Source organism: Microplitis demolitor, chromosome 1 (assembly GCF_026212275.2).
Source record: "Microplitis demolitor isolate Queensland-Clemson2020A chromosome 1, iyMicDemo2.1a, whole genome shotgun sequence".
Taxonomy (NCBI): domain Eukaryota; kingdom Metazoa; phylum Arthropoda; class Insecta; order Hymenoptera; family Braconidae; genus Microplitis; species Microplitis demolitor.
The window spans coordinates 23590426-23613191 of record NC_068545.1 but is presented as its reverse complement, the minus strand read 5'-3'; the positions used below and the strand labels follow the sequence as shown (position 1 = coordinate 23613191).

Sequence of the window (22766 nt, the reverse complement as noted above, 5' to 3'; positions counted from 1 at the left end):
TAGCCCATAACTTTGCGCCTTTTGGGAGTAACTACACACGATACTACTATTTTTTGTCAGCTTTTATGTATTCTAGCAGGAAACATTCGAATAAATTCCGGAAGAAAATTATTTTTTGGGCGAATGAAATTCAGAGTTTCGTCTCTGTGTCACCATTTTCATCTACAGGTCCATAACTTTGTCCCTTTCGGGAGTAACTAAACACAATATCACTATTTTTTGTTAGTTTTTCGTATTCTAGCAGAAAATATTCAAATAAATTCCAGAGGAAAACATTTTGTATAATATATATGTGTATATTTATGTACTGGGTATTCAAACCATGCGGCATAGTATTAAGAGATATTTTTATTTTCTTACTTCAAAAATTTCCAAACAATAATTTACTAGTATATAGCAAAAATTATAATTTTGAGTAGAATGCGAAAGGAGCTTCGCTTTTCGTGGGTCTCCTGACACATGACTCTTTTTAATAAAAATAAAAAATAAAAAATAAAAAATTCAGAGTATGGTTAAAGAATAAAAATTTTATTTTAGAATTCCCAGTTTTCCTGATCCTCATAAATTTATATATTTATTAAATTAATAACAATCTATCGCAGTCATTAAGGCGGTTTATACATAATTAAGCGACTTACCTGTACGAATCAGTAAAGATCCTGAAAATAAAATTATTATATATTTCAATATTCCTTTCTTTCATTTTCTATCAAAAATTCCATTTTTTTTAGATTCATGGATTTCCATCTCTTAAAAAAAAATTCCGCAGCAATTATATGTCATTTTATTTTATTATTTAAATATGTATATTTATTGAGTAGAATTCTTATAAATTCTCTTTCTCGAGTCATCCGAGCGTAACAGAAAAAATAAAGAGGAAACAAAAAGTAAAATAAATCCGGGAAATTCTTTTGATTAAATTTTTCTGTGAGATAAAATAAATAGCGAAATGGAAACCCCAGGATCTCATACAATTAAAAGCGTTTGAGATAAGCTTTTTTTGCGTCTATCAACTATTATGCCAAGCGAGGAATAGCCCAAGAATTTTCAGCGGTGGGTAATATATACGTGGAGGTTTTCATAAAAAACGTAACGTTCAACACGTGGTGCTGTAAATCTAAGTGACGTTTTCGTGTTATAGTAATTGCTTGTAGTGAAAATTTTTTATCTATTATCTATCAAGCGTTATCGTTAAATTGAACCCCTCTGGGCTATAAATAATCGGAGGAAAAACAGAAGTGGTGCTTTAATAATTTTTGCAGCCAGTAAAAAAAAAAATGAAAATAACGTTTGCTCTTATTTTATTTTTTATTGCCGTTTTTTTGCCATGCAGCCTCATAAATATTACAGCGGAAAGTGCATGTGGACGTGAAATTTTTCTAAAGCCAAAGAGATGATTCGAAAATATATTTATATATTTTTTTTGTTAATAAATAAAAATAAAAAAAAAAAATAAGTGGGTAAATATAATTTTTTTTTTTTTTTAAATATATATGACAGTTTTTTTTTAAATGTCTGACATGAACTTAAAATTTTTAAATTTCACGATTCAACAAAATGTCAAAAAAAATTCAATTTAAAATTTTCCTTTGAACTTTTAATAAAAAATTAAAAAATTCGAATCCATAAAACTGTTATTCAATCCACAGATAACGAAATAGAAAAAAAAACTGTCAAGAGGAAATATAAGCTTTGAAAAATTCAGTTAAATATTTTTTTACATTTAACTTTTTTTTCAATTGAGTGCTGGGTCGCAGTAATGTGATAAAAAAATTTACGTGACAGTGAAATGAAAATCTGAAATACGACTAACGTGATCGGGAACAAAAACAAAATAAATAATAATAATAAAGCGGTGTAGTAAGATAATAAATATCGATTACATACGCTCGCTCGATTGGCGGCTCTGTCTCTTTGAACCTGCAACCGAAGTATCAGACACCAGATGTTATGACAATTACCAGTATGTACAACTAATATAATGTGGTCATAAATAGATAACACGATGCAATGAGTTTATCGACATCACTTGGTAAATTACAATTAACCTGCCTCTGCAATTTGCATCTACACGGAAAAAATCCTCTCGAAAATTCATAATTACTATCGCTGTCAAAAATGACTCAGAAAAAAATTTTTAATTCTCTGGACTCTTATTGCTGATAATTTAAATTGAACAATTGGTAAAAATTCAAAATTAAATGCCGAGCAAAAAAAAATTTGATTACAAAATTTATCACTAGTAAAATTATTATTTAATTAAAAGACAGTAAAAATAATTACGACTTTAATTAAAAATTCCATTAAAGTTTTCATTATGAGTAAGTAATTTTTACTCATGAGTTAACTTTTACCTAAAGGGGAAGTCGTTTATTTGTCGGCCCCTTCTTTTCCCGCCTAATAATTTAAAAATTTTTTCCGTGCAACAATAACTTTATAGTAAATAGATACACACATTTATAAGCATCTGATTAACTGATAGATAATCCGCGTAACAGAAGCCACATTGACATATGACACGTACTTGAGCATTCATTAGAATAAAAAATAATAACATTAGATTTTAATTAACTTAAACAATGTAACCAATGCTTTAATTTACAATTAAAAATTTTAGTACTCAAAAAATTTAATTTCCTCATAAAAATTTTTTACAAAAGAAACTTTAACAGAAACATGAAGAGTTTAAACTGTACTAAGACGATGGTAAAAAGTAATTAAAGGAAAGCTATAAAACCGTAAATAGCCTGTACTGAAGAATGCTAGTTTTATTGCACTTGGCCTTTTTATTGGTAATATAAAAGTAGTGTAGTGCACGTTTATTGTGGATCTTTATCGTTAGCTCAATAGTTGAAGCCGTTTAAATATTTATTTATTTATTTAGATTTATTTGTTTTTTAAAAAAATTCCTAGCGAGATTTCTTTTAAGAGTAAACATTATTTACCTTTCACTGGCGATAGAGCTGTTACGTGACATAGACTTGGGTGACATTTCAAAGTCGCTATCACTGCGGTAGAGAAAGCTTTCTCTTCTTTGTGGCAAGGTTTGCAAGACAAGTCCTGCATTGGGTGATGCTGCGCCTCCAGCTCCGCCGTCCAATGCTGACCCGCCATTTTCCACATCAAAACTGAAAATTTTTATTTTTTATTTATTAATACTAATAATAATAATAATAATAAGAGCTAATTTATTTTATCTCGGAGTGAAATTTATCGAGGGGTCAATTTTAAGATTAAAACTCCAGACGGAAGTTAAATTTTCTGGAGAAAGGTTATTTTAATATATTAATTTAAAATTGTGTGCAAATCGACTCAATGAAATTGTAAAATTAAGTGGACAGTAATTCAAAAATTATTATTTAATTTTGACCATACATTGGATGCTTTGTCCCTTTATTGGGACATCTTCAGTAACTAAAAATTTTTATTTTAACATTTAAACTCTGGGTAAAGTGTATGGGGATTGAAATAAAATTTACGTCACTCCGAAATTATTCTGCTGAAAAAAACTCCCTATTGATTACATATGCGGAGTTAATTTTTTTAAAACTCCGTAATTTCAGATGACAGTAAATTTGGACAAATAAAATCCATATTTACTCCGGATTTTTTTTAATAAAAAAATTTATCTAGTAAAATAATATTTTCTGCTCCCAAAATTGCAATTGCGCGCCCGCAGATACTTGAATATTTAAAAAGTAATTAATAAAGATCGTAGATTATGGTAATGGTCTATTGAAAAAAAAAAAAAAAAAACTGATTATAAATTGAAATTAGTAAATTTGAATGATAAAAAAAATTCAAATGAAAATAATGTTTTAAAAATAATTATTGTTATTTAAATATTGCAGATTTATTTGCGCTGCAAGAGTGATTCTTAGCGTTCTTCCGGCAATCGGCAGACAAATATCTGGTTGTATTAGTATATTATGTCAAGTCCGATGTGATGATTGCCGAGTTACGTAACCAGCAAATCATTATTTCCAGCGTCAGTGTGCGACTAGTATTCATCGATTAAATAGCCTGTTGCCCGCTACCTGATGTATACTCAATTGTTAGTACGACGTACATTATATCAATTGGATATTTTATTTGTAAATTTAATACGATGCATAAATCCTAACCACCTTGTTTCCATCCTTATTTGTACAATAGCGGAAAATTTTTTACTCAAATATAAATATAAACTCAAATATTAACTTAGAAAATGGATGTATTGTAATTACATTGCCGTTTTTAAATTACGATAAGAGCTTATTATTAATGACCTACTAAAACTATTATATTTGCACAGTTTTTAAATGCCTACACTGTTACGTACAGCAACAGTCTTTATTTTTATTTTTTTGATACTTTAAGTTACTACTTAATTAAAAAAAAATTTTTTTTTCAAAATATTACGGAGTAAAAAAATTTATAAATTTAAAAAATGACCAAGTAAAAAAAAACTGTAATTGATACGAAAGAATAATAAAAAAAAAATAATTGTACATGTATAGATATATCGTATTTACGTAATAACAAAGCAATGCCGGCGTGACAACGGCGTGCTTCTGCGTGACATGAAGCCCTCTCAATTACAGATGTCTTTTTGTCAATCAATATTGACCTGTAGATCCAATGATCTATCTATGCTAGCCCCTTATTGACTCCCTATCATCTTTTTTTAAATTTGTCATCACTATCAGTTAGTATGGATGCTAAATTGAGCTTCGAGTTACTCGTTCTCAGAGACAACGAGCTGCTTAGTTGTTAATTAAAAGAATATTGGCTGATTATCAGGGAACTTGAGTAAAAACTTACGGGACAATATAGAGAAGTCTAGGATGGGGCTTGGCCCTCGACAAACTCGAAACGCAACCGCTGTGTCTCCTCAAGGAGGTCAGCGGAAGTGCCATTTTCATGCCCGCGGAATATTTTAATGGAAATCGCGGGGTTTCTGCTGACGGTATCAAAACTGCATACTCGTTCATTTTTATTAATCATTTTATTTTAAATATATATATGTATGCTTAAATAAATATGTCCGTCGATGCGATCTAATCACTAGCAATTTCACTGAAATCCATTTTACACTTTTAAATTAATTATTTATTTCTGTTTTTATGCATATGAATTTTTTAAATTTTTACTGGAAACTATTTATCAATTTATTTAAAATAAATGAAAAAATATACGCATATATTAATTTGTAATTTTAAATTTATAATTCGACTTGCAAACTCGCGTGCCAGTGAGATACTGACGAGATACCAGCAGTCACTTATGTGTTATAGTTAGTTAACTCTACTCTCGACTCATATTAACTAAACAATTTTATTATTTTAAACTAGACGTCAAACTTTTATCGCTAAAATTTAAAACTCATTGAATAAATAAATATTTTTACAAAAATAAAAAATAAATTCCATTTATTTGCTTTTAATTGCAACTTTCAGTTTTAATTACCGATTTATTTTAGTCGCTAATTAATTGATATTGCGGAGGGAAAAAAAAAATTTTAATGAGCTTTAATTAACAAGAGTTGATTTATTTTATAAGTACTTTCGAGAGGTCATAAATAGCTGAGATTTATTGAACACTTTGTTATCTCTATTCGGTTTGGTATCTGATATTTACTCGGGATATCTAATAGTTGATAATTAAATAAATCGTTTTGCTAAAATTATTGTTACTGAGATGAATTTGAAATTTTTTAAATTTGAAAAAATTAGTGATTTTTTTGCGGGAAAATTCAAAGTGGAGGAGAAGGGATGTATTGAGTCTTTGTAATTGAAAAGAATAATTAAGAAATTAAAAATATATGAGACAAATATAATGGGAGAGAAAGAGTGACTAAGTGCTGCCTCCCGCAGTTAAAACGGTGAATTAGCCTCGAAAAGTCTACCGGGTCTCGAAAGATAAAACAGAATTCATTAATATCGAAACGGACTTACGTCATCTACGCATGCTTGATTTTTTTCATTTTTTTAAAATAATTTATGAGTTGAAAAGTAAGTAAACAACCGAGTTACGTTTATTTTCGCTCGTAAAATTTCACTGGCTGAAGAGGTTAGATTTTTTTTATTATTTTCGAGAGCTTATTGGTCGAGCGGATTCAAGAGGAAGAAAAATATTCCATAAGTTGAAGTCTCGAGTGAGTAATGTGGGTTTAGAAATTGAAAAATACTATCTTAGAGTTTCAAAGCGAAGCTGCGGTTGGTTTTTATATTTTTTTTTCTATTATTTTTCAAAGCATACTAAAAATAGAGTTTTTATTTCTAACCACATGTTCATCTACACATATCCATATTAATCAAAATTTTAAAACCTAATTTTTTTCATGAAATTTTCAAATTTTTATTTATTACTTCCGTTTGATAAAATAATTTAGTTTTTTCGAAAACAGTGAAATTATCGATTTCAAAATTAGACCAAAAATTTTCTGAACTAAATTAAATTTTGATTTTTCAGTTTTAACATTTTTTGGCAAAATTTTTCTTGATTAGAAATTGAGATTTTCAATAGTAGAAATTATTTAAAGAATTTCAATAAAAAAATTTCATTTAAGAAATTTTGAAATTCATAATTTTTTTGAATTATTCGACAGATCTAAATTAGTAATCTACTTTCAAAGGCTATTATGGTTTCAATTTGATCTAAATAACCAACTGGATGATCACTTTCACACTAATTAGCAGATATTAATTCACAGATTAGTGTATTGAGTCGAATATGTAAACTATTCTGAGTCTATAAATTATACGTTGGAATTATTAGATTTAGTGTAACACGAAATACATTTAATACTGAATACATTCATATATATAGATATGGAAATGTATGAACATGGGCTTTAAATGGAATAGACATATATATCCATGTAATTTTAGATATTAGATAACAGTATAATCAAATCAAAATTGATTGCGCCTGGAAAATAAATTCGAAATAAAAATCCGTGAAAAAAATTTTCAGTGAAAATTTTTCTAGCAAGGCTTTTTTTATTTCACTGGTTAACAATTACTCAGCAATTACATTATATATACAAAGTGGAATAGACGAGGCGACGGTTTTTGTGTAAATAGCGCGGGTTTAAATTTACCAAGTTGCCAAGTTCACTCCCGAGTGTCGTAATCAATTCAAATGTTATGTGAACAAGTGTTTCAAATTTCTATCTTGACTAGGATCTGGTAAACTGACTGAGTCAACTCTAAAGCTCTTGAACATGGCCAAAACTTTTTAAAAATAGTCGCGCTAAAATAGTTTTCATCTGAGGTAAAAATTTTTTTGAAAATTTAAAGACTAATGGAATTTTTTTTTACCCGGGAAAAATTTGATCAATAAGATCTGATTAGATCAAGATCTAACTTTTTTTTCTATTTATCTAGATCTCAGATCTAAAATTAATTTTTTATAGGCATCGAAATTTTTTATAATAAAAATTTTGAATTATTTCAGCTGATGATTTTAAAAAATGAGATCTGAGTATAAGATCTATAGATCTAAATTATTATTTCCTGGGCATATGAAGCGAATTCGAGGTAAATTTATCGAGATTAATTCAATATTGGCTGAATAGAGAAATTTTTTCCAATTGGATGAATTTAAAAGTCCATAAATTTTCGATGAAAATAAGAAAAGTTTTAAGTATTTTGAAATTTAAATTGAGTGAAATTATTGAAATTACATTATTGATTTAAAGGGGTGTAATAAAAATGAGAGGCACTCTTATAAAGGTTGATTTTATTTCAAATAAAAAATTAAACTGTCTGAGAGTTAGCTCGCGGCATTGTGATATTTCTTTAATGCCGGAATGGGATTGAAATAAAAAATATAAGCCGCTTAAATATTTATCTTTTATAAAAGTATTTTCGTGAGAATGATGTTAAGTATTTCTATCCCGCATTAAGATAAATTTATTTGGGTTTTAATCGGCAAATCTGAGGAAATTTGTTATTTGTGACCTTGAATTCAAACATTCGACGTATTTTTTATCTAAAATTATCTATTAAATAATTATTAATGTCAATGATAAAAATACTTGTATCTAAAGCGAAATTTTAAAAGCCACATTAAATATTTTGATACCTTGATCCGATTATTTCAACTAATTTGACATAATGTTAAGTTTGATTGTTTAATAATTCGTAATAATTGTGACAAATAATTCAAAATGACGTTGATGAGCAAACAAAATATTCAGGACTGAAATTGCGTCGTTTAAATATTTAATTTTCATTATCCCGCCTATTTTCGGGCGAAATATTTAAAATTTAAAATCAAAGCATCAAAATGTCAAAATCACAAATTAAAATTTAATTATTGGCCTGTAGAATAAAAAAAAAAACACATAATGACTGGAGACGTGGACAACACCAGGATACCATGATCTTACAGATGACCGAAAAAGCCAGAAGAAGGAGTCGCTCGGGTCCACACTTGGGGATTTAAAAAAAAATATCTACTCACTGTAAAAAGACCTCAGATTCACTTCGGGGCAAGACCAACCTCGGTAGTACGTGAGCTTTAGCGCGTCTCGTTTTCAAACTCTGTACAGTGTACTGATGGAAAAACTCTCCAGCAGGTAGAGGCGAATGTGGGCTGAGGATGTGAATTTTCCTGTCGCTACCGCCAGGACTCGTTAATGAAAATACTCCCGGTGGACCTCCTCCAGAATTCCCATCGACGTCATCGTGAGGAAGACTCAAATGAAGTCTCGGTGTCTTTCTCTCGAGCGCGGTGCTTGCATACAACCCACGTCTGACTTCAGCATTGAGACTCTCTTCACGTCTCATGAGATTTTCGCTGCTGCGTGATTCGACTGTGCTACCGAGCCTCCGTTTCCCAGCGAGCCCGCCGGCGATAGAGGATGAAGATGAGGTTGAAGAACAGCTAATGAAGCTGCGGTAGTGATGGTGGCTCGTCTTCTGATGGTGATGAGTAGCTGAGGTTCCGACAAGCGAACCGCCCGAAGTGCTCGACGATGTTGCCACGTGAGTAGTAAGAGATTCCAAAGATCTCGAGTCTTCGTATCGCTCATCAGCGCTCAGAAAATTACGCGAGTTTCGCAAACTTTCCATCGACCTCGCTGACTGATGATGGATTCCGTTAATACCCAGCAGCATATTACCCGGCAAACATTTCGTTTCCGGTTCGTAGTCTTCTTGACTCGAGCTGGACTGGGGGCTGCTTTTGGACACCAAAAAAATCCTTGACATCCTGCTGGATACCTTTGAGGACCCGGTGTCCAAGCTGCTCTCACGACTTGGCAGCGATGACGTAACCCGAATGCTCGCTACCGTCGTCTGGTCTTCATCTTCGAGTTCCTCCGAAATGCTGCTGCTCTCCATTTTAAACTTTGTCAACTCTTGCTTGTCATTTTTAGCCGATTTATCATCTTCCATTGTTGATTCAGCTTTAAAAGGACTCGTTACAATCAATACATCACACAAATCACAATCACCACATTATTTATTTCTGAAAATAAATTATCGTCTTTACTTTTTTTTTTAACCCACGAAAAAGTTTTACTCAAGCATTTGAATTCGTAAAATTTTCAATTAATTTATAAAAAAAAAAAAAAAAAAAAAAAAATTTAATTTGTATGCAAAATAGAGCGAGCTCTCAAAGGAGTAATGACTTTGTAATGAAAATATACTCAAAGGCTTATTTATAATCTCATTTGTACTTTTAAATAATAAGTATGATAACAAACTCTGCTCTAAATATAGATTTGATATTTATAAAGCAATTTTATTTATTTTAAAAATTATTAACTTGTCACTGTAAAAAATACAAAGAGCGAAATTTTAAAATTAACAATATGAGATTTTGGTTTTACGTCAACTTATAGTACAATGTAAGAATAAAATCCAATAGTGTGAGCCTACATGCGAATCCAAGTTTAGAACTGTCACTGAGATGTTGATAATGGCCTCGTGCCACGAGACACGACAATTTATTTGTATATTTATATATATATACCTCGCGGATACATACATTCTTATACATATATATTTGAAATCCATTTATCTTATCTATGGATAATATATATATAGCTGGTTGTTGTTTGCTATCTTTAATTGTTTAGTAATCAGTAATTATACTTGAGCAAATAAATTATAATTGCGTTGTGGAGAATGTACTCTCGAATATATATGTATATAAATTTATCGTATTAAAAACCCCGATATTCATTATTTTATTTAAGCTTTTATGTTAACGACTTCGATCGGGATGTAGGTCGCTCAAATAGGGGCAGTTTGACAAAGGTCAGCTTTCCACGTAACTTTAAATGCTATGTGAGTATAAACTGCTGGCGAAATTAAGAGTACGAGGCCGACATTGTCGTTCTGATAGACTGTCAACGAAATCGGTGTCCTCGCGAACTGGGGTTTAATTTAAACTGGACGGTTAAATTTTTCCCGGGGTCAAAGAAAGTAGTTTTACAATTTATGGGGAATTCGAAGAATATTTTATACTATTTCATGTTAATTTAATGTTGTGTTAAATGGAAAAGAGATTTTTATGATTAAAGTCTTTTTGCAAACTAGATCAGTGAGAAAAATAAAATTATCAATGAAGGCTATTCTCAAACAATGACTTTCAATTGTCATAAGCGTATCAAAATTTTATCGATTAAAAAATAATTAAAACTTTGTTTGAAAAAAAGACAATTTAGTAGTAATTTTGCAGGGGTGTAGATTTTTTAAAAAATTACTTACAATTGATATGAATTAGGAGTTAAAGGAAATTTGGAAAATAAGTTTCAGTAAAATCATGTCAATTTTATAATTTGAATTTTCAAATTTGTAGGCTAAAATTTATCCAAAAAATTTTGATAACTCCTAATTGATGACAGCTACAGATACACTGTGAAAATTTCCCATTAAATTTTACTATGGTTGCATTGTAACACTGGACCATAAGAAAACTGCTACAAAATTTACAAGTGTCCCATAGTAAACGGTATGCGCAGACGAAACGATTGGGACCTATGCGCATTCGTTTACTATGGGACACTTGTAAATTTTGTACCAGTTTTCTTATAGTCCGGGGTTACAATGCACCCATAGTAAAATTTAATGGGAAATTTTCACAGTGTACAGTTTAAAGTTACTGAATATTTTTAAAAAGTGGAGAGTATTATTAAAGAATGTCCTTAATTAATTATTTTCGAATCAAATTTACACTTTACTCTCTAAATCTAAAACAATGACTATTCACTGTTTCACACACTGTAAAAAATTCCCATTAAATTATACTATGGGTGCATTGTTACACCGGACCATAAGAAAACTGGTACAAAATTTACAAGTGTCCCATAGTAAACGAATGCGCATAGGTCCTAATTGTGTCGTCTGCGCATACCGTTTACTATGGGACAATTGTAAATTTTGTACCAGTTTTCTTATGGTCCGGTGTTACAATGCACCCATAGTAAAATTTGTTAGAAATTTTTCACAGTGCAGTTACAAGTATACCAAGTGGTATACTTTTAACTGTGAAATAGTGTATATACACTATCTTCTAGTGGTTTTCACTGTTTCAGATTTAGAGAGTATGAAATACATCATATAACACAAAAAATGGTGATACTTTTCCTAAATTTTTAAATGGATGTGATCAAAAGTTTCAACAATTTGTTCAGCTTAATAAAAGTAACTTTTCTCATTTTACAGGCAATAAAATTGATTGTGTCTCAATTAACGATAATTATTATTATTATCCATAACTGTTTTGAAACATTTATACCTCGCCCTCGTACTTCGATCAGAGTTAATTTACTCCTTATGTACACCATTTTAACACCGATTGGATAACACCGATTTTTTACAGTATACTTAATTAAAGAGAATCAAATTGGGCATTGGGAATTCGATTTAAAATTAAAAACTACCGGGATAATGTTTATGTGCGCATGGCATTAGATGAGATCGAGTTTAATTTATTTACTTTTTTGAGCAGAGTTTAATTTTGTCAGTCGCCTAGGTTGAGGTTTTATTGAACCGAGAGACAGCTGAAGGAATATCCTGAATGAGATTAACCTTGTTTACGAGCAGGTAAGACGGATGGCCGCGGCATTTCCGTTGCGGCTTCACTCGAATTTAAACTCAATAAAAAGAGTTAAATATTGAAACTGTCCTTTGAGACCCGGGAAAATTTAAACTTTTTTTTTTTTATGAATAAACTTCTCTGCAAGTTTTAAATATTTTTAATACGAGGTTTTATTATTTTATAAAGTAGTTTTCTTTGTCTCGGATGTCATGTCGAATGTATTGTTTTAAATATAATCCTCTGGGATTTTACGTTGTTCTGAAGTATAAATATAGCAATAAAAATATTTTTAGCTGAAAGTGCCGTGTACTAATAAAAACACTTTTTTTGCTTAAGTAAAAAATATCAAAGGACATTTATAAAGTTTGTTTCCATTAAAATTGTGCGCGGAAAAAATTTCAACCCTTTTAAATTGATAATGGATGTAACTCAATAGAAATTTTCTATAAAAGCTAAAAGGGATACTTCGGTAATTAAATAATTGAAATCATAATTGAAAGTTAAAAAGTTTATATTAATTACGACTTATGATAAATTTCAGAAATTAATTTCATTTGACAGTTGATATTAAATTTGAATATTATCGAAATTCAAGTTTAGTTTGATAATTAAATTTGTTTGTCGCGCGCCCTTTCAGAGTTCGAAATATAACTTTTTTAATGAGCATATTTATTTTTAGCCTTCCGCGGGGATAACTAATATCTCTTATCTGTAAAATAGCAAGATGTATGTAAAGACAGGTCTATATATACAAGAAGTAGAAACTAAACGTCAAGAGTATTTTAAAGTTATCATAAATTTCATACAACAAACTTGTTATCCGAACATAAATATACGTTTTCTGGTTCAAGAACTTGCTTCAACTTTTTTACAAACTGAATTCTCTGAAAAATTTACGTCTACTAACCGAGTTTTTTTTAAGTTAAAATTAAAATTTTCCATTTTATAGGACTTCGCCAGAAAATTTTGGAAATAATTTTATTAAATTCATTGAAAAAAAAAAAATGTAAGTAAAGTCTTGTGATTTCACCGAATTTCCCAAATCGATAAATTTTCCAATTTACTGTTCATTTATATATACAAATATATATGTATATTTATAATGTTAACTAGGTGTAGTTGTTGCTGACAGTTTTCATCATAGTGTTGCTATAAAATACAGCCTGAAGCAGGGATGTTGTTTAGTTATTTTCCCAACAATCTCGTGCTTCGCAGTGCTCAAGTTGAATGCATTAATTAGTATACATGATGAAAGCATTTATTTTTCTCTATCATCGTTTTTATTTTTATTTTATCATCCAGAGACAGCGTTATCACCGAGTGAATTTTAAATTTAAATAAATAGCTAATTAAAGAGCCACCATTTGTTTCGAAATGCTGTCATCGAATGAAGAGGCAATAAAACCAAACACCAGAGAGTCGTACAACCAAATAATAAATCTACATTAATTAAAAGGTTATTATTTATGATATTTAACGTTTATTAATTAAATGAAATTAATATTGGGTTGTCATCAGATTGAGCAAATTATTTATAATAATGATAATAAATTCAATAACATGATCCAGACAAATCCGATGTGATTTCGTTTGATAAATTTAACCAGATAAAATGAAAGCTTTTTTATAGACAAATGCGGTCGTAGTTATATATCACGTCCGCGATTTCAAACGATACAACGCAATATTATGATATAATGATAAAAAAAATAATAACAATAATAATAAATAAAAGCATGATCAATGAAATCGCATAAAATAGCGAATGCGGGAGTTAAGTAGGTCGTAAGTTTTAAGTGGTAGTTTTAGTATTAAAATGCGTTTGGTGATCTTGGCATGCTTTATAATCGATTCCTTTCTTTGACCAACATACAGCCATTACACTGAGAAAAAACAATAACTTTTAGAAAAATTGTTATTTTTTTCTTGTAAGAATTTATGCTGATCGAAATTTTCAGTTCAATATATTTTCAATGCAAAATTTTGATGATTTCATTAAAAATTATTTCCTTATTCAAAAAACCCGGGTATAAATATTTGGCCGAAAGACTAAATTTGGCTGAAATCGCGCTGAAACCATAGAATTTTATTCAAAGAGACCTTTTGGTTGAAATTTTGCTGAAACAGTAGAATTTCATGGAAAACAGTCGAAAATTGACCGGAAACACAAAGAAATTTTATTATTTTTCAAAAATAGGCCTCTTTTAGGTTCTTGAAGCCCAACTATCGGCCATTTTACAGCCGAGCTAATTTTCAATCTGGTTTTCACCACCTGGGGCTTTTTTGAAATTTTTCTACCAAGAAAATCTCACCCAGTCCCAGATATGCTGATCTGCTTTTTATAAATACTGTTAATAAATTTGAATTTTCTTATTTTCAGAAAATTACCCGTCAAATTAAACAGTAAATTATTGAAGCGATAATTTTTGTTAATTAACTAATTAAGAAAATATTGTTTTCAAAAAGTTAGTTTTTTCAGTCTGCCGCAATGCCTACAAATATATGTATAGAAGGATATAATGAACACATATTAATAGGGCACGCAAGTAGCATAGACTGGTACAATTGGACCAGAACTAGCCAAAAGCTACACTATAACTAACAACAGAGAATTGCCAACTCACACGTTTAGTTCTATTGATCGTTTTCACTGACGTAGCTATCGTCATATATACATGTATGTTTTAATATTACATAGTTGGGCTGCATGTTTTGTCAGTACAAGTATTTAAACTATAATGTAATGCGACGCAGGTCATGTGTAACAAATGTAAGCTCGTTAGTTGTTAACTACTCAAAATATGTTACAACAATTGCGTTCGCGTTCATGTTCACGTTCACGGTTTATTGTTTCAGTCAAGAAACTTGTATTTGTAATAAAATATGCCAAGTATTGTTCTGTATATTAATTTCGAGAGACAATTTAACTTATGTATGTTAGTATAGATGGTTGAGTAGATATATTTGGATTGACGTAGACGATGAGCTTGAAAAATAATGTCAGGAAAACACTTGTTCGATTACTCTGTTTATCCATCTGGTTGAAGAATTATTGAGATATTTAGAGCACGTTGCTCGGTATAAATATAAGATACTGTCATTTTGCTGAATTTTTTGCCGCGCTATTCAAAATCATTCAGTGCGCATTGAAAAAATTCAGAATACCTTTCATTAGATTTTTAATAGCCCGATCATAATTCTTTAGAGTTTTACATAAAAACCCGGAAAAAATGGTTTTGTTTCCTTCATTGTCATTTTTACTGTCTATAAATATTTATTTTGGTTTTATCTGTTATATATACTCTTTACATTGTAAAAAAAATTTTGAATTAACGAGAAGAAAAAATGTTATTTCAACCGCGGGAATTTAAATTCAATTTCAGCTGAAATAGAAAATTTAAAACTTTTTCCTGTGGTTTTGTTTTCATGCATGAAGTTTTTCAAGTTATCGGTTCACTCAATAACAGCTTTTTTCAAAGTGTTGTAATTATCTGAAATTCCAGCTGGAAAAATAGTTATTTCTATTACAGATTTATTAGTGACCTTTTAAAACTTGTAATTAAGGGTTGTAATTAAAATTTTTTTTTTTATTGACTGTTAAAAATTTTGTTTCCAATTTATGATGCAAAATATTACTTGCGCCCAGAAATAATTTTTTTCTGTAAAAGAAAAAAATTTCATTGGAAAATGACAGTAATTTATATAGTGGGTGTGTATTCAGATTAATGAGGTTTTCAGTTATAAGGTAATATATCTAAAAGGTATTATCTGACTGAACATAACCGTTATATTTTGAGGGCTTTCTCATATTATTGGAAATCAGCCAAATGCCATCCGTTTATTGTTACAAGGAAATTCTTTATGTAAGAATGTATTGACTAAGAAATTGGGTACCATCATATATTCTGTGACATGATTTGTATGAGTGTTCAATTGCCAGCGTTGTTTTTTACAACCCGGCATATGCTGAGTGGGTAAAAGTTTATGGCTCTAGTTAATAAAGCTTTTTATTTTTCCTAATATTGATCTAGCCGACGTGCCAGTTCTCAAGATCTCCAAACTTTTTTTTACTACTCCCAGACTTAAATCCTTGACTTACAACTTATTTTATTTCGTTTACTCAAATTTTTATTAACTCTTACGTAACTGGGGATAATAAATGCCTCCTGAAAGTCTAATAAATATAAATACTTATTATCACGACAGTTGGAAAACATGAATAATTTAAACATTTGTCAATATTAATCTTGAGATTCTGCGTGTTTTTTATCCCAATTTTATTATTATTTTTTTTTTTACCGACACATCAAAACTTTCGCACAGGTCATTAATCATCCGAGATCAAGTCAATCTATTTCTTTTTAATAAAATTTTCATTTTTATAAATAACTTTTGATATTAGTGGATTATTAAACGGCAATTTGAATACTCATTGAAAAGGGTCGACTAAAGGTTAATAAAATTCAAATTACGACATTTATTTTCCTTATGAATTTGAATTTACGGTCCAGCAGATATTGTGTCTAAATAATCAACACATATGTATTAAATTATACATAAAACGGTATTGTTATTTTTGCATTGCTAATAAGATGTACGTCATCTGCGGGTCTTCTTCAATTTGCGCGGTAAAATGTGTGTGTACATGTATATATACATATATATGTGTATTTTCCGAGTGAACAGTGTATTTTCGATTAAAATAACAGATCGGCCTCGAAAACCGAAACCGATTAAAACTCGGTACTTTAATTTATTACACTGAGCTTTTAGCCCATCTGTTCTACTCTATCAACTCTAGTGTCCGTCTGTCCGTCATTTAAATAAAGGGTCAGGTCAAAAAAAAGTAATAAGTTTTTTCAGAAACTGCTCGTTGAATTTATTCAATAGCGATAATTGTATTTTTAAAGATACCCAATTACTCACATACTCAATTAATAATTCACTTATTTCAATTTCATTCAAATTGCTGACGTAATTATAGAAAATTTTCACTATTTTATTTTTAAAAAAATCTTAATGTCAATTCAACATTAAAATTTCCATTCTAATAAAAATTTCATAATTTAAATTTAAATTTAAAAATGGAAAATTTTTTTATTTCAAATGCTTGAGTAATCACTTAATTAAGTAACTTTATCACTTAAAACATAAATTTAATCAGCACAATAATTACCTCAAGTTTTTAAAAATAATAAAAAACGGCGGCAAATTTAAAAATAACCCATTTTAGCGACACTTTTAAATTTAACAAGTTTTCGCACATGGAGTAGAGTTTAATCCGCGATAATGAGTGCGTGAGGTGCTCAGGTAGGAGTAGGAAGTTCGGGGACATCCGTATTACATGAAACACGTAGTAATACTGAGCAAGGACCGAGCCCGAGCAGAGGCCAGCGCTCGCGTTCCTCTACCTCTACCCCAACCTCGGCAACCTCCGCTGTATTCACTACATACAACACACTCTACACACTCGAGTTTGATATCTATGACTACGTCTATGTCTCTTCTACTGGTAACCACCACGTCGTGTCACTACAGGGCGCAGCCCGCGCTGCTGCTGCTGCTAATGCTGATGCTGATGCTGGTGCTTCTGCTTTTGCTTCTACTCCTTCCTCTTTCTCTTTCTCTTCCGGTTTCTCTTCCTTGTCTGGTTCCTTTTCACTCCCGGGTGAATTCGCTGCATCGTGCTCGCGCACCATCACCGTCACCGTCATCCTTTCCCATTCTCAACCATTTTATCCTGTCCTATCCAATCCAATCCTATCATATCAGAAGACCATGTACAGGATTGATAAATCCGCTTATTCAAAAAATCTAAATATCCTTATGATATCTTACGTGCTTTGATATTTATCATAAAATTCTTTTACTACAAAAATATATCAGGATGTATCACGATTTCTTTTATCTGAGATGGGTAATTTTGGAGATTATCTACTTGATGATAAATATATACTTTATATTATTATTGTATTTTTTTTTTTTAGTAGAAAAGGTTTTCCAGCTGAGTGGACGGACTCAGAAAATTTCGGTTTGAATTTAATTAAATTTTTTTTCAATGGTAATTTGGGTGGAAATTTTTAATTTTATTTCAAGTCAGTTAAATTAAATTAAATGTAATAAAATGTGTATGTAATTTGTAGGGAAAAATTTTTAATAATTCAATTGATAAAACTTTTTATAGTTTTTTAGAAAATTTTTTTAACTGACTTTACTTCGGTACATTAAACTCGGTAATAAAATTTAACAAGTTCTTGGAAAAAGAATTTTTTTTTTTAAGTGAGTGGATTGAATTTTTTTTCAGTAATAAAATATATTGCACACTTTCTTGAAGCGAATTTGAAAAAAAATTTTCTAAAGACTTGTCTGATACCCCAAAGAGGAAAAATATATGATCGGAGCCAGGGTTTTCATGAAAATGCCGTCTAAGAAATTCTATGGGAAATTTATAGAAATTCGGGACCCGGCTTATAAAATTTTTTTTTCTTTCCGAGCAATATTATTTTTTTAAATGTTTAATATTCCCAAAGATGACAATGTATAAAATGAATTCACTGCTAATTAAATACAAGACCGTGTATTAGTTAGGAGATCAATCTAAAAATAATTTTTTGTACAATGAGACATAAAAATTTTTCGCTAATTGTCATTCGCCCTCAAACAAAAGTTTAATTACTTATAAAAAAAAAACTCGATTACTTTTCAATTGAACAAAAGACTTCTCATCATCATCTATGCCAACAGTTTAATTACATGCTACACTAAAATTAGCGGCAATTAAATTTTTCATCCTATTCAAACAATTATACACTAGATTATTATAGCAATCGAATAATTTCCCAAGAAAGCATCAAAGCAAAGTTATTTTCTGCTGTCATAAAAAAAATATATAATTGAGTCACTCGTGTTCCACGGGAATCGTGACTCACAAACAATTCTTTATCATTTTTAATATTTCAAAGACTAGTCTACACAAAGATTTAAATAAATCATAAAGCAAAACAATAACAAGTTGCCAATTAGCAAATAATTATTTATCACAAAGCTAAAGTTATTAAACTTTTCCACAAAGTGCTTTCATTTAAATTTATTCATACATAAATATTGAATTATTTATATCGGAGAGTGGGGTAAAATAACTCACCAATTTCCAATAAATTAAATTTTTATTTACAGTTTCAAAGAAAAATATCAGATGAGTCGGTCACAGAACCGTACGATTTCGAAATTTTAACTAAAAATTTTTTTTTTATTAAATTTTGAAAAGAAAATTCTGTAACTGTCAGCTATGACTCAAATATTTTTTAAATTTTAATCGAAAGTTTATTTTTTTCTATTTTTAATTTTAGCAGAAAAAAATTTTATATCAAAATTCTCAAATTTTCAGCCTGAAAAAGATGACCTCATACTTCTTTGGACTACACATAAAATTTACAAAAAAAAAAAAAAAAAAAAAAAAAAAAAAAAAAAAAAAGAAAAAATTTATTAAAAAACAGTGAGTTATTTTTCCCGCTCTCCCCTACCCGATCGTCCGAGCAGATTCCCGGGAAAATCATAAATATATCAATATGTCAACATGAATATTGTTTTCCATCGAATACAATGCAATGTGTATCATACATACACATGACATCATATGAAACAGACACAGGTATCATTAATTGGCTTGCAAGTTCTTTTAACGATGGCGACACTTGTCACTAGCACACGGTCTTTGCAAGCCGATAAACCACCGTCTCTGTTCTACCGACCATCTATCCTCTTGTCAACCCCTTGTGTTTATCAATTAATCTTAATCTTAATGCCCACCGGTTCACATGATCCTCTATCATCAATCACCAATCACCACTAATTCAAATAAACTCTACCGCCAAAATTTAAACTACTTACCGAATTTCGTGACCTACGACAACTGTCCACCCCCTACGGCGTCTTCGGTCTTTGCGTCTCGCGACTTCCGCCAAACTCAACTTTTCCATCTTTCCAATCAAACTTAAATTTTTTATCGTTTCCAAAAATTGATATCGGTATCAGTAACTCCATATATTTATCCACAAGCACTTGGAAATTCTCACTTGCGTAAAATCGAAAATAAAATTTCGTTAAAATTTTACGCTTCCTCTCAGAAATATCAATGAATATTATTTTTGAAAAGTCGCTAATGACCAATAATTATATTTGTATATAATACGCGTAAAATAGTCTTTCGAACATCTCAGTGCGACGTACCACGCAGAACTGAGTGCCATATTGTATTTATAGTGCGACTTAAATTATTTTCAACGTCGCTCCTTTTTCCAACCACTTTGTATATTTTTATTTCAAATACATATATATGTATATTGTATTTTAAATTATTTGTTTACTATTTTTAATTTATTGTTATAAATAGAGTTTGTTTTGAATTAAATCTTATATCTTTGGAACAAGTCTTTAGTCCGCGCAGCGATGAATTATTTTTAAAAACCTTGGATACGCAGATTACTTTCTAATAAATATGGACAGTCTTCAGCTGATGTAGACCCGCTGATATTACTTGTGGACATTAGTAGTGGGTAAGTTTTATCTTTGAAGAAAATTTAATACGTAATCCTCGGTTTAGTTACTACTTACTTACTTACTTACTTACTAACAACATCGCTCAGTGAGATACTGGCACGCGAGATATATTAAGTGTCGCAATATCAACCTGTGAATCATGATCTAATATAATATTAATAAATAGTCTTTTTGGAATTTCGTAATTTGAACCTGACCATCTTGTCTTAAATCACTCTGGTATTTTTTAATATTTATTTATTTGCTTTTCCGTTTTGAATAGACTGTGAAAAAATTATCATGACAACGATAACAATAAAAAAAAAAAAAAAAAAAAAAAAAAAAAAAAAAAAAATGAGTTGACGGCTCATTTCAACGAGCGACAATGGAATTAAATAAAAAAAAAAAAAAAAAAAATGTTGAATATATTTTTAACGGCCGGGGTCAGTACAAGGCGCCAAAGATCATGAATTTTTGATACTGGCGTGGTTTCAAATATTTAAGTAATTATTAATGTCATCCGGAGATCCAACATGTGATGCGGTTTATGTGAAAAATATTTATCTATTTAAAGGGTACGGTAATATCCGGAGACAAAATATTATTTTTAAATGCCTATTAAATTAATTTTTAAATACGGTAATTTATTACTGGCTTTTTGTACTTGATGACTATTGTCAAATTTTTTTTTTAGCTCTTACAATAAATTAACCGAATTTTTTTAACTTTTTTATGGCATTTTGGTTTTATTGGCAGTAACATTAAAAGCCGGCTAAAAAAATATGACGGTAAATTTTTTGTCTCTCTTTTTATAGCCGAAATTCTCATATTTTTTTTCATTTTGAGATTTGAGCTGCGATTATTTTTAAAAATTTATTGTCCGACAATAAAATTTCATTACTTATATTTTTTCTGTTCTAACTCTGCCCGAAAATTTGAGTCTAAATCCCCAAAAGCGTCTTAAAGGATCAAAATAAATTTTTGAACATGGTCGTTCTCAAAATTTATTTTTATATACAAAATAAATAAAAGGCCACCCGGTTGTGACTAATAACCAAAGTATGAGTTAGAAAATTCCCAAAAATTAAAATTCCTCAGAAAACTTTGAAAGTCGCGCGGGTTCTCAATATGACAGAAATATACGATGAATCTGTTAGGGACACATGACTCTTCTATCAACAATTTGGCCCACTTAGCAATCCAATGACGTACGCGAATATTATTCCAAGAATCTTCGTTTTCAGTAGTCATTTTATATTTTTTTTTATTTATTCAGATACTTATTTTCACTCATTTCAGTTTGATACCCCGCGTTAAATCTGTCCCACGGCAATATCTTACCATCAAACGTTTCACTGGGGGCGCCCTTGACATTTACGCTCTTCCCTTATGCCTCCAGCCGCACACACATGTGATGCTCACACTTTTCATCCAACACACCTACATATGTGTTTATATATACACACATATAGACATATGTGACAGTAGAAATGGCGCTAGTGCCGTAGTTATTTTTCTTTCATCATTAAATGAGAGTGCATATTCTCACTTGTCCATCTTCACTTTTATCCACACGTGAAACTTTAAGTTTTTTCTTTTCAACATTCAAGACGCTTTAAACAATTTACATCGCACTCAAAAACTCTTTATATTACTTACACTCATGTCAATTTTCTCGTTTCTTCTCCAGAAAAAAAATTCAAAGCCAAAAAAATAATGAAATTTTTTCTTGGGCTAAAAGTGACCGACAAAAGCCCTAGATATTGAACCCAAGGTCGAAAACTAGGCTTATAAATTTTCTGTTCTATATAAAATTGTTCAAAATTTTTCTAATTTCTATAATTTCGAAAATTGTCCAATTTCCAGCCTTTTCATAAAAAATAATAAAATTCCAGCGTGTTTTCGGCCTTTTTCAAAAAAATCAAATGATTTCGGCCAGATTTCGACTTCTCGGCTTATTTGCGACCAAATATTTTTACCCCGGATGTTCAAAACAAAAATTTAAATTTTCGCGGGTAATAAATAAATCGCGTATAAATATTAAATTAATTGCAGGCAATGTAACGTCATTTAATTTGATATTTCAATGACACTTATTTGGAGCATAAGTATTTTATTAATAAATGTATATTTATAATCCCGCCAATTTATTTAAATATTATATATATTTTTGTGACGATGTTATTTTT

The 22766-nt window shown here is 30.0% G+C and overlaps 1 protein-coding gene across 13 annotated transcripts in view; it reads right to left on the bottom strand.

The window, feature by feature from the left end:
• The window catches only part of LOC103580028 (cAMP-specific 3',5'-cyclic phosphodiesterase), a 52973-nt gene that overhangs the window by 11529 nt on the left and 18678 nt on the right, over positions 1-22766 (bottom strand). For 6 of the 13 annotated variants that reach the window (XM_014440673.2, XM_008561630.3, XM_014440675.2 and 3 more), the window contains 3 exons: positions 2946-3128; positions 1888-1920; positions 639-659 (listed from right to left, as the gene is read on the bottom strand). In XM_014440673.2, the coding sequence (XP_014296159.1) occupies positions 639-659; positions 1888-1920; positions 2946-3128 (237 nt within the window). Of the gene's footprint in view, positions 1-638; positions 660-1887; positions 1921-2945; positions 3129-4803; positions 5237-8451; positions 9460-17215; positions 17372-22766 lie in introns of those variants that run through there. The other 7 variants (XM_008561623.3, XM_008561627.3, XM_008561624.3 and 4 more) reach the window with 7 other exon arrangements.